The following is a 12,341-nucleotide window of genomic DNA, read 5'->3' as shown; positions in this document are numbered from 1 at the left end:
GTTGAACCACTGGTTCCCCCTTCTGGCCTTTGTGAAAAACTCAACTTTTACTGCATGCACTGTGCTCCTTCCTAAAAGGTGCATTTTTAACCTTGAGGTTTCCCCTGTCAGAGTCAGCTCATCTGCTCCTGCTGCTTCTGCCTAAGGCATCTGCTTTCTAATGTTAATTGGGTTCTTGCATCCTCACCTAAAATCAGGTTTTCCAACACTGTCTTCTCTAGTTTTGTCCCCTCAGTGAACTCAGCACTCTTGCCCATTGTGTTCATCACTTCCATAGATTGCATTTTATTTCCAAATAAAATGAACAATCCCTTGATTTCTAAGGTGGCACCGAGTATCTGTGTTATAGCTTGGTATCTGTGCACAGCTTGGCTCTCAGTTATCTCTCTGCCTGCCCATAGAACTCCACTGAAGACCTTAGAAAGGGGTTTTTGGAAATGTATATACATTGTTATGGTAGATCAATAAATCTCTTCATAGGGGTATCCTTAAAGTTATTTTATTATTTATTATATAAACAATCTGTAGAATTGTTTACAGATTTGATAAATTAAGAAATTAGATTTATTACTTTAAACTTCAAAGTTAAGAAAGTTTTCATTAAACAGTGGCATTTGCAAATAAATATGGTATTCAAAGCTTGTCTCCTACTAGACATAGTAAATATCTGAGTTGCTTGACCCCAGCTTTTAAAATAACAATTCTGAAAAAAAAATAAATAAATAAAGTAAAATAAAATAAAATAACAATTCTGTAAGACAGCTTCCAAAATACTTAATTTTTTTCCCTTCTTTTCCTAACTAGATCACAAGAGACTCCTGGAGATGGGCAGCCTCCAGCTTTACCACCCAAACAATCAAAGAAAAACAGTTGGAGCCAGATTCATTATTCACATTCTCAACAAGATCTGGAAAACCATGTTAATGAAACATTTGATGTTCCATCGTCTCCTGAAAAATCTACTGTAAGTAGTTTCTTCAGATACTCACATTTCTTTGAAAATGTTTAATTGTAAATGAAATTTCTTTTGTACCCTAGCCTGTTTTATCTGTAAATTATATTACAGTACTTTCTCTTTTTCATCATATGTTTACTCATAAATTGTGCCATCATATAACCCAATTGTGGAATTTTCTTTTATCATCATTTATAAAACATTGCGCTAGAAGTTAATTTTTGACAGATTTGTTGGTTTCAGTCTTGCAAAGCACATTTCCAGAACAAATGCTGATAGCCTATTAAATATCATTAATTTTATTATATAATTAAGTGCAGCAACTTTATCATTTTAATCAACCTTTTGAAATTGAATGCAGGTCTTTGGAATATATAATTGCTGTGTTCTTCAAAATATATCCATGAGATATTTTAGTACATTGTACCAAACAAAAATGGTAAATTTTTAGAATCCCCTGATTTGTGAATTTTCATTGCTTTTTCAAGTAGATGAATCAAAGGTCAGATTGTTGTTAATAAATTTTAAGGATACATTGTGTTTATGAAGAAGTATAGGACAGACAGAAATATGGGTGTATTTCAGGAAACTTAAAGGGATATCAAGGAATAAAATGAGATACAAGGAGAGGAGGCCCCACAGGAGGTGTGGGTGATGCCAAATGGCCTGTTGGCCATTGCTCACTTACCCTCTTGTTCTTCACCCATGATCCTCCCTCACTGTCTAAAAGTGAAAAGCCAGAGGCAGCCATTTAAAGTTCTCCCACACTTACTGTACCACCACAGACACATCATAGAGATCAAAATCCTTATTCAAAATGAATGACAACTTTAGTGCTACCTGTGTGGTGATTCCTATGTATCATTCATTGGTTCATAGTTAACTGAGGTCTTTCTTTACCTACTAAGGTAGGTAGTGGGCATACAAAGATAAATCAGACATTGTCCCTGCTGTTAAATAATCTACAGTCTAGTTTGTTTTTCCACTCAAGCAAAAATTACTTATTGAATACCTGCTCTGTGCCATGCATTGTTATGGGCTCTGGGAATATAGTAGAATAAAATTTAAAAAACTCTGCCTGCAAGGAACTTATATTCTAAGGATAAGGATGAGACGAGCTGTAAACAAATTAAATAAATTTATAGCCTATTAGATAAATGCTACAGAGACAAGGCAGAAAAGGGCTAGGAAATTTCCAGAGTGGAGTATTACAGTGTGAGCCAAGGATGAGTTTGGTGATAAACTACATGGATACTTGACAAGAGAGCAGATAAGCCCAGAGGACAACAGTGCAAAGACAGGGTGTGACTGATACTGTCAGAGGACACCAAGGGGGTCAGTGTGGCCAGAGCAGAATGAGCAAACTAGAAGGAACAGGAAAGGGCCAGATCCTAAATACCCGGTCTTGTAAAGGTTTTGTCCAGTCTCTAAGTGAGATTGGAAGCAAATGGACATAACGGAGGAGAGAAGCAATGTGCTGTCACTTAGGTTTTAATGGTTTCACTCTGGCTTTTATGTTGAGAAAAAATCAAAAGCAGGGTGGCAGTAGAGAAACTGGCCATGAGGTGTCATCCTGTTAAGCAGTGGTGATTGGACCAACATGGCTGTATTCTGGGTGGAGTTTTAGAGTAGAGCTGACACAGTCTGCTGATGGACTGGTTGTAGCGTACTAGGGAGAGATAATCAAGGATAATAGGAAGATTTGGGGCCTAAACAACTAGGAGGATGAAGTTGCCATTTGCTGGGACGTGAAAGGTTCCAGGTAGAACCGGTGTGGGGGGGAATATCGGGAGCTCGATAGGGGCACAATGATATGTCTACTAGGAATCCATTTAGAGACATGATTCTGGAGTTGAAGGGAGGGATTGAAGCTGAAGTTATAATGTTGAGAGTTGATGGCATGTAGACAGAATATTTAAAACCATGAGACAGGAAGTGTAGAGTGTGCAGATTACCTTAATAAGAGATTCTGAAATTTTAGTCCTCCAAGCTATAAACATGAGGGAGACGGAAAGCAAAGGAAACTGAAAAGATGCAGACAAAATGGTAGGAAAGAAAACTAGCCAGCTAGCTGATGAGAAGAAGGTCACGGAGAGAGTAATCACCTGTGTCAGATGCTACTGGTGCATTGAGGAGGATGAGTTCTGTAATTAGAAGTGACTTTAGGGAATTCACAAGTATATAAATACAACTAATTCAGCTGTGGATTTAAGGGAAGATTTCCCAGAAATGATCATCTCAGACCTGTGTCTTGAAGGATAAGAAAGAATTAGCCAGATACTTACCTTAAAGAATAGGCATAAAACATATAGTGAAAGAAGCCTGCTACAAATGACCATATATTGTGTAATTCTACATACATGAAACGTTCAGAATAGTCAAGTATGTATATATAGAGGGAGAGAAAATAGATGAGGGGTTGAATAGGACTTGGGGGATGGGGGCAAGCAGAGGGGTAGTGACTGATGATGGACACAGGGTTTCTTTGGGGGATGAGGAAAAGGTTCTAAAGTTAAATAGTAGGGGTGTTGGTACAATTTTGTCACTGTAGCAGAAATTTTTGAATTATACTTTCTGAATGGGTGAAGTGTAGTAAATTGTGTCTCAATGAAGCTGTTTTTAAAAAGCAGAGGGAATCATGAATTCATGTAAAACTTACAAATACTTGCTCTGTGCAAAGCTTTGAGCCAGGTTCTAGGGACACTGTGGTTAATTAATTAGGTAATTAATAAAGGCCCTGTTACTCTGGCGCCTATAGTCCAGTATACAGTGGTAAGGCAAGAGAGAAATTTGAATTATGATTCTTTATACACTTTAGATAATATCAACATACACAAAGCATGCTTCCTGTATATCTGAAAGTAAGTAGCCTATAAATGAAGAGAATGATGAGTCATCTATTTTTGTCTTTTTAAGCCTAACGGTGGTATTCCACATGATAATCTCGTTCTAATCAGAATGAAACCTGATGAAAATGGGAGGTTTGGATTCAATGTAAAGGTAACTTAGAATTTGTATTGCACTTATCTTTTAAATAAGGTGTTTCTATATCTGTTATGCTGACTAATGCTTGATTTACTCTAATGTGAAGGGAGGATGTGACCAGAAGATGCCTGTGATCGTGTCCCGAGTTGCGCCAGGAACCCCTGTGAGTTCAACAGCCTTCTCAGTGATCCTAGCTTCAAGAATACATACTTATTTTCTTAGTATAAATAAAACAATGAAATGAATCATTTAATTTGTCAAGTATCACATGTTGTTTGCTGAATCTCCTAAATTGCTGAGAAGTTAATTTTTATTTCTTCCCTATCTTCTAGAACAGTTTTTCAAATACTTGTTTTTACAAAGACTCTAGATTCTATCAAAATAACCCCTCTAAATAGCAAAATGTAGACAGAGGTATAGTTTGTTTGCTTTTTCATTGACTTCTTTTTTCATTTAGAATCATTTATTTACATTATATTTGTCTACTTTCTGTTTAAAATATTTATTTGAAACTCTTTATTGTGAACATGCTAAGCAAAAGTAAAGAAAATACTGTATGTACCCATGATGATGAAAATCCCCCTGCCCCCCTGCCCTTTCTTTCAGCTTCAGCACTCATAAACTTTCTGCTTGTGAATCATAAGGACAATTCTTAATAAATTGTGGATACATCATTTTTATTGCTCATTATATAGTAAATACTGCTTTCAGATTCCCGTTTCTGTTGTTTATTCTGTTTAACTGCATTTTTCTTAAAAAACTTTGAGTCAGTACCCATTATCATTTAACTGTCTCTGTCCTGGGAAAGGTAGGAACCTGCAGCCTGAGAGAAAGAGACCAGTTATGGGATTTTGGTGCTTTGCAGCAACCTCAAAGTTGATTTGAAGATCACAGTCAAGATTGATCAAGGATATCATGATATATAGTTTTGGTTCTGGTTTTTAAGAACTTGTTGATTGCAAATAACAGAGTACTTGTGAAATTTTTGTTGTTGTTAAGTTGTGTCTGAGTCTTTGTGACCCCGTGGCCTACAGCACACTGTGAGCCTATGGACTGCAGCACTCCCTGTCCTTCACTGTGTCCTAGAGTCTGCTCAGATTCATGTCCATTGAGTCGGTGATCCTGTCTAACCATCTCATCCTCTGTCACCCCCTTCTCCTCTTTAATTGTTCCCAGCATCAGGGTCCTTTCCAGTGAGTCGGCTCTTTGCGTCAGGTGGCCAAAGTATTGGAGCTTCAGCATCAGTCCTTTCAATAAATATTCAGGGTTGATTTCCTTTAGGATTGACTGGTTTGATCGCCTTACAGTTCAAGGGACTCTCAAAAGTAATCTCCAGCACCATAATTTGAAAGTATCAATTCTTTGGTGATTCCAAAATCTCTACTGAGTAGAAATTGTGTAGCAGCCTTCTTTATGATTCAACTCTCATATCCATACATGACTATTGAAAAAAACCATAGCTTTGACTATGTGGACCTTTATCAGCAAATTGATGTCTAGGGTTTTGAATACACCATCTAGGGTGTACACCATCTAGGGTTTGTCATAGCTTTCCTTCCAAGGAGCAGGTATCTTTTAATTTTATGGCTGCAGTAATTTTGGAGCCCAAGAAAATAAAGTCTGTCACTGCATACCCCTGGCTTAATTATAAATACAAAATTTTTCGTACACCTGTAGAGGTGTATCACAAAACCCCAAGACAGGAATATAATCAGACTTCTAGAAAGAATTTTACAAATCATCAGAACTACTTTTCATGTCCATTTCTTTTTTTGTGAATTTTTCTTTCTCGGTGTAAACCGGTCTGTACTGGAATCAGCTTAATCTCTCAAGCTACAATAAAATACATTCTAAATGAAAAGTGTACTTAGTAGCAGCTTCAAGCCAAGTTCCTGTAACATTAGCACCACAGACACACTCTTTGTTTAGATATGATGGTGACTCCAAAATTTCAACTAAATAGAAACTGTGTAGCTGCCACTATTATGTCCCTCAGTTCTTTTGAAGGGATGTGCCTACCAGCAACTTCTGGGTTTGTATTTTATGTAACCAGCTTAGCACCCCAGAGTCATTAGACTCCTCACTCTAAATTATAGACTCAGAGGAAGCAAAACCTCATAGATTCAGCTTGGATCAAATGTCCTCTTTTAAACAAATCCCTTGTGATCAGAAGTGACAAGACAGGGATGTGATGTATAAAATAAACTTACTACACATGTGAAAGATAAGGGAAGTAGTCCAAAATTATTTGTTTAGTATGTATAGGAAAATATGTATTGGGGGACAGGGCTACTGCAAGATGAGGTGAGAGGTGGCTGTATTCTCATTTATCAAGTAGAAAGATAATGTCTAAAATAAAAACTAAAAAATGAAATTGCAAAGTTACATAGTGATACTAAGGTAAATACAAAAGCTGTAGCTAAAATGTTGAAACTAGTTGCCTCAAATGAGGTGGTGGGGGGATGAGGAGAGCATAGGGAAGAATGCAGAAAATGGTTTCTTGTCCTAATAATCTTACAGACCAAGTCAGCTTTTTAAACTGTGCAATGTATAGCTTTCCCCAGTACAAAAGTTTTAACTAAAAGTCAAATATATGTCTTTTGACCTGATAATTCTACTTTTAAAAATTACCTCTTATGAAACAGAACATAGGATACACAACAATGTTCATTGTAGTTTGTGAAAATTAAAATTGGAGGGAAGATCAAAATGTACATCATTAGAGCTGACTAAATAAATTATGCTTTGGTTTGCGGCTATTGAAATAATAGATGATGTAGTATTATGTAAGTATGGAAAGGTTTTCGTAAGATAGTATTTTGAAAAATATTTTACAATGGAATACTACTCAGCTATAAAAAGAATGAAATAATGCTATTTGCAGCAATGTGAATGGACCTAGAGATTATCAAACTGAGTGAAGTCAGTCAGACAGAAAAAGACAAATATTATATGGTATTATTTATATGTAGAATCTAAAGATAATACAAATAAATTTATTTATAAAACAGAGACAGACTCAGAGACATAAAAAGGAAACTTATGGTTACCAAAGAGGGAAGAGGCTAGGAGGGGTGAGTTAGGAGTTCAGGATTAACAGATACACACCACGTATATAAAATAGTTAAGTAGCAAGGATTTACTTTCATTGCACAGGGAACTATATTCAATGTCTTGTAATAACCTGTAATGGAAAAGAACTGAAAGACATACCTGTATTAATATGTATAACTGAATCACTTACCTGTACTTCTGAGACTAACACAATATTATAAATCAACTAAATGAAAATACATATTATAATTTCATATGTGTTTTATCCAGTTTTTTTAATTGAGTTATGTTTTAAAAATCTGGAAACATGCTGAAATCATTAACAGTATTTCACTGTGGTGGTGGAATTACTGATATTTATCTCTTGCTTCCTTTTTTTAATTGTCTGAATCATGATGGTGAGCATGTATTGCCCTTACAATTAGGACAGAAATCTTTTTTTATTTGTATGCCAGGTAAAGTCATAAAACAAATATTGATTTTTTCTGAGCAGTGAACGTGGATAGTTTGCAATTCAGTCAAGGATGTTCAGGGAGCACTCTATAGACAGGTTAATTTCCAAACAGAACTGTATGATTCTAAATTTTTTTTAGGCTATACAGATTACTATATTGGTAATTTTTCCTTTCTGCCAGAACGATGTTCTGTAAATAGTGGCTGACTTTAGAATCAGTTAAATAAATAACAAAATAAATATTATTAACTTAGAGACCATCACAGTGTTTAGAAACCTCATTTTAGGTGATTGGTAGAAAAGGGCAGTGTTTAAAATAGTTTAATGTCATTTTCTCTATTGGACACCTTTTGAAACAGAGTAATTTTCAAGTTATTTCCAAGCCTGGCGTGCTGCAGTCCATGGGTTTGCAAAGAGTCAAACATGACTTCGTGACTGAACAACAGCAATTTCCAAAGTCGTGTATTTCTTCCTGTCTGATCATATTCAAGCCAATAGCTGTTGTCCCAGCAAAATTCATCTGATGTAGACTCCAAATCAGAATGAAATGCAAGTAAGAAATTATACCTGACAAAGAGCAGAAGATGATTAAGTGTAAGAGGGTTCCCTTCAGTTATAATAGGTAACTAGTAGTGTGCTATAACATGCCGAGAAATAGAGAAAGAGCACCTCAAGGAAATGGTCTGAACCTTAATTTTGAATTTTCCCAGGTTTTAATTCTTTACATTGAAATATCTCATTTTTTAAATTTTACAACTATGCATAATTAAAATAGATACCTGTTCCATTTTCAGAATTTCGGGTGTCTAAAATCACACATTTCATAAGCAGCAGTGGAAGAACCTGACTTCTGGATCAGTGCTCTTTCTGTTAATGACAGTACCTTGTTGGATTTCGTTGACTTTGTGTTATATAGTGAGTTTAGTCCTGCTTCCATCTTTCAAGCCTTTGCCACAGCCCTTTCTGTAAGGCCCAGCTCCATCATCCTGCAAACTTAATTCTGTTGTATTCTCATTACTGTATTCCTGGAACAGGCTGTCCCTATTTCTGTTGGTTTCTTTTACCTTATTTACTTGTTTGTTTTCGCACAGTGGTGCAGGGCTATAAATATAACCATATGGCCTGAACCCGTACTGAGTCAATGGGGAAAATTGTGTTTTTTTCCATGACCTTTAAATTTTTTATCAGAACGTTAAAATTTCTAATGCTTTCTTTTTTAAACGTATTGGGAAATGAAGAAATAATAAACTAATACTGATTTATTATCCTGTAATTCAGAACATTAGAAACATTGAGAATCAAAGTATTTTATTTCTTTGTGAAAACTTACCAAAGGTAATTTGTGAACAGTGCTTTTCTTTTTCTTGTCATATACCCTAAATTACAGGGTGAGCGTTTTTCCTTATTTATCTCAACAAATAGTGATAATTCTATCTAAGTTTGGATCCCACGTCCCCTTGCCCTTTGCACTTTCAGTGATATGAAATATCTTCCAGGACTTCCTGGATTGAGTTTTTGTTTTTTAAAGATCTGTCCATTTTTATTTCCTCTCAATTTTTTATTTTTATTTTTTGCCACACTGTGGCATGTGGGATGGTATTTTCCTGACCAGGGATAGAACCTACACCCCCTGCATTGGATGTGTGGAGTCTTAACCACTGGACCGCCAGGGAAGTCCCAAGAAGTTTCTTGCCAGCATCACTTCCTTGGACATCTTCATCCTTCTTGTCACAGCCACTTTCATCATTTGTGAAAGTTCATCTTCTCTAAATAAGTTCTTCTCTCTAATAAGTTCATCTTCTCTAAATTCCTTTCTCTGCATATCTAGGGTCTCTCAAACAATAGAAATGTTGATATTTACATAGTCAGTTACTTCTATAACTCCATTTATGTTCACTTTGAATTTCACCTTCAGCACTGTCCCTTTTTGTTTCTTTGCTGCTCTCGTAACTTTTTGGCCAGTTACTCCTTACTCAAAATGGGTTTATCTTTGGGAGACAAGGAGACCACACAAGTACCTGCTTTGCTATCTCCATATGAACTGAGTAACTGATGCATAACAACAAGCCATCAGTACATTTGGAAAGAAGGGATGTGATTGGTCATTGATCATGCTGCATATTTATGATTTATATAGTGATTTTTGGACTGTCGGGCTAACAGCGAGTTTTGAATTTTATGCAGTTACTTGTAATTTATGCAGTAACTGAAATTCGCACCATGTTAGGAGTTTGGTGTTATTTAACTCAACTGTGCAACTGAAATTGTATGTATCTGGACAGTGCAAAGTGAGAGCTACCTTGATCTATGCACTTGAGAGCATTAGTCTTACTTGTATGTCTGGAATTGTACTAGGGCATCAGGGGGAAAATTATTAATAAAGAAGGAAAAAAAGGATGTCTTTATAGGAAAGTGAGTTTTGTTTTTAATTTCTTATTGTTTGCACTGAGTTTTCATTGCTGCATGCAGGCTTTCTCTAGTTGCTGCAAGCAGGGGCTACTCTAGTTGTACATGGGCTTCTCATTTTGGTGGCTTCTCTGGTTGCGGAGCACAGGCTCTGGAGCACAGACTCAGTAGTTGTGGTGCCCAGGCTTAGCTGCCCCATCTTCCTGGACCAGGGATTGAACCTGTGTCCCCTGCATTGGCAGATGAATTGTTCACCACTGGACCACCAGGGAGGTCTGAAAGTGAGTTTTCTATTTCTGTTTTTTTAATAGATGAGTGAATGGATAGATGATTTCAGTATGTAATTTTATTTCTGCTCTGGAGTCTATAAAAGTAAATTGCTGTTCCTTACTTCCAGAAAGCTACATGTGAATTTGAAACCTTCTTTGCATCCCTTGACAGGCTGACCTGTGTGTCCCTCGATTGAATGAAGGGGACCAAGTGGTACTGATCAACGGTCGGGACATTGCAGAGCACACCCACGACCAGGTGGTCCTGCTGATCAAAGCGAGCTGTGAGAGACATTCTGGGGAGTTGGTCCTTCTAGTTCGTCCTAACGGTGGGTACTCTATAATTTACTGCATGTTTTTAATAATTCCCTCATGTTTATTACTAGACACAGCAGCTAGAGTGGACTTCTTAGAACTTGGTCACACCAGAGTGTGTGACCTGTGGCTTCCATTCAGAGTGGTGGTTGTTTAGTCGCTAAGTCATGCCCAATTCTTTTGAGACCCCATGGACTGTAGCCCACCAGGCTCCTTTGTTCATGGGATTTTCTAGGCAAGAATATTGGAGTGGTTTGCCATTTCCTTCTCCAGGGGATCTTCCCAGCCCAGGAATCGAACCCACGTTTCCTGAATTGGTAGGTGGATTTTTTTTAACCACTGAGCCACCAGAGAACTGTTCACATGTAGAGTCAAATGCAAATTTTCAGCCACCTTGCCTGCCCCTCTGCCTTACTCACTCTCTTGTTGTCTGTAATGGCCTTCTTGGTGGTCCTTCTGCTTAAAGCACTCCTCTTGACGTTTGTACAGTGTATACCTTCACATCGTTCAGGGCTCTGCTGAGATGTCAGCCTCAGGAAGTTCTCTCCAGACCACCATGACTGAAATTGCCTCTCTCACCCCCAAGGTGCTCAAGGAGTCCTAGGTACTCAGATATACTTGCTGTTCCACCTGTAGAAAACCAACAAGCTAGAGTTTAGTTTCCATGACAGCCTCAAGAATATCCTGCCATGTGTGGAGTGCTCAGTGGCTCCTGAAGCAGTTCATTCCCCCTGTGGACAGTGTGAAATTATTAATTGACCTAAAAGTCCATCTTCCTTCAATCCCAGTGTTTCTAGTGCTGTCTCTTTGTGCTATGCAGTATGCAGACTAAACATAATACAGATAAGTTCAATCCCTCATCAGTGTTTTGCAGTGAGTTTTACTAGAAGCTGTCCTTTTTTTTTCTTTTCCAGTTATACAATCCCAGGTCCTTCAACCTGTGTTCATAATGGCATAGTTTCAAGTTTCCTCAACATTAATCATTCTCCTCTGAGAAAAAATTCTTAAGTGCCTGTACTATCTAGTGTTAGACATATTCTTCTAGTTTTGTTCTGAACAGTTTATTGTTAATCATAGTTTTAGTCAGAAGAGTAATTATTGGTTAATGTCACATTGTTAGTTGCTGACTACATACCATAAGGAGCAAAATGTAATTAGAAATATCTACTCCCCTACACACCCATTTTGCCTCTTGGGTACAGACATTTTCATTTTATCTTCTCTACAGGCAGACCTTGGAGATATTGCAGTTTCAGTTCCAGACCATCACAATAAATATCACAGTAAATAAATAAAATACTACAGTAAAGCAAGTCACATATTTTTTTTATTTCTCAGTACATATAAAAGTTTTGTTGATACTATGCTGTAGTCTGTTAAGTATGTAATGTACATACCTTAATTTAAAAATACTTTATTGCTAAAAATTGCTATCATCATCTGAACCTTCAGGGAGTCATAATCTTTTTTGAAATACTAAATCAAAGATCATTGATCATAGAGCACTATAACAAATATAATAAAAACAAAAAGTTTAAAATTTTTGGGGAGAATTACAAAAATATGAGAGACACAAAGTAACAAATGCTGCTTGAAAAGTGATACCAGTAGGCTTGCTCAACACAGAATTGCCATACACCTTCAATTTGTTTTAAAAAAAAAAAAATTAGCTTTCTAGGAAAATTTAGAAGACTTCAACAGAATGTTACATTTTTGACTTTTAAAGGAACTCATTTATTTAGATTGGATATTTTTAGGCATTTTCTGTCACATAAAGCAACTTAATTTTCATACTAAGAGTTGTCTCTGAATTTGATTATTTTTTTCAATTTTCTCTTGATAACAGATCCTGGAGAACTTAATAATCATATTAGCTAATAATTCTTAAATGCTTTCCATAGAC

General features: G+C 36.6%; 1 protein-coding gene across 7 annotated transcripts in view; it reads left to right on the top strand.

Annotated features, from left to right (window-relative positions):
* PTPN4 (protein tyrosine phosphatase non-receptor type 4) overlaps positions 1 to 12,341 on the top strand; it is a 190,592-nt gene that overhangs the window by 148,181 nt on the left and 30,070 nt on the right. For all 7 annotated transcript variants that reach the window (XM_070389259.1, XM_070389265.1, XM_070389270.1 and 4 more), the window contains 4 exons: positions 805 to 964; positions 3,872 to 3,955; positions 4,047 to 4,103; positions 10,296 to 10,452. In XM_070389259.1, the coding sequence (XP_070245360.1) occupies positions 805 to 964; positions 3,872 to 3,955; positions 4,047 to 4,103; positions 10,296 to 10,452 (458 nt within the window). The remainder of the gene's footprint in view (positions 1 to 804; positions 965 to 3,871; positions 3,956 to 4,046; positions 4,104 to 10,295; positions 10,453 to 12,341) is intronic.

Source organism: Bos mutus, chromosome 2 (genome assembly GCF_027580195.1).
Source record: "Bos mutus isolate GX-2022 chromosome 2, NWIPB_WYAK_1.1, whole genome shotgun sequence".
NCBI lineage: Eukaryota > Metazoa > Chordata > Mammalia > Artiodactyla > Bovidae > Bos > Bos mutus.
Note: the sequence above shows the minus strand (reverse complement) of the source record. Positions and strands in the feature narration are given on the sequence as shown.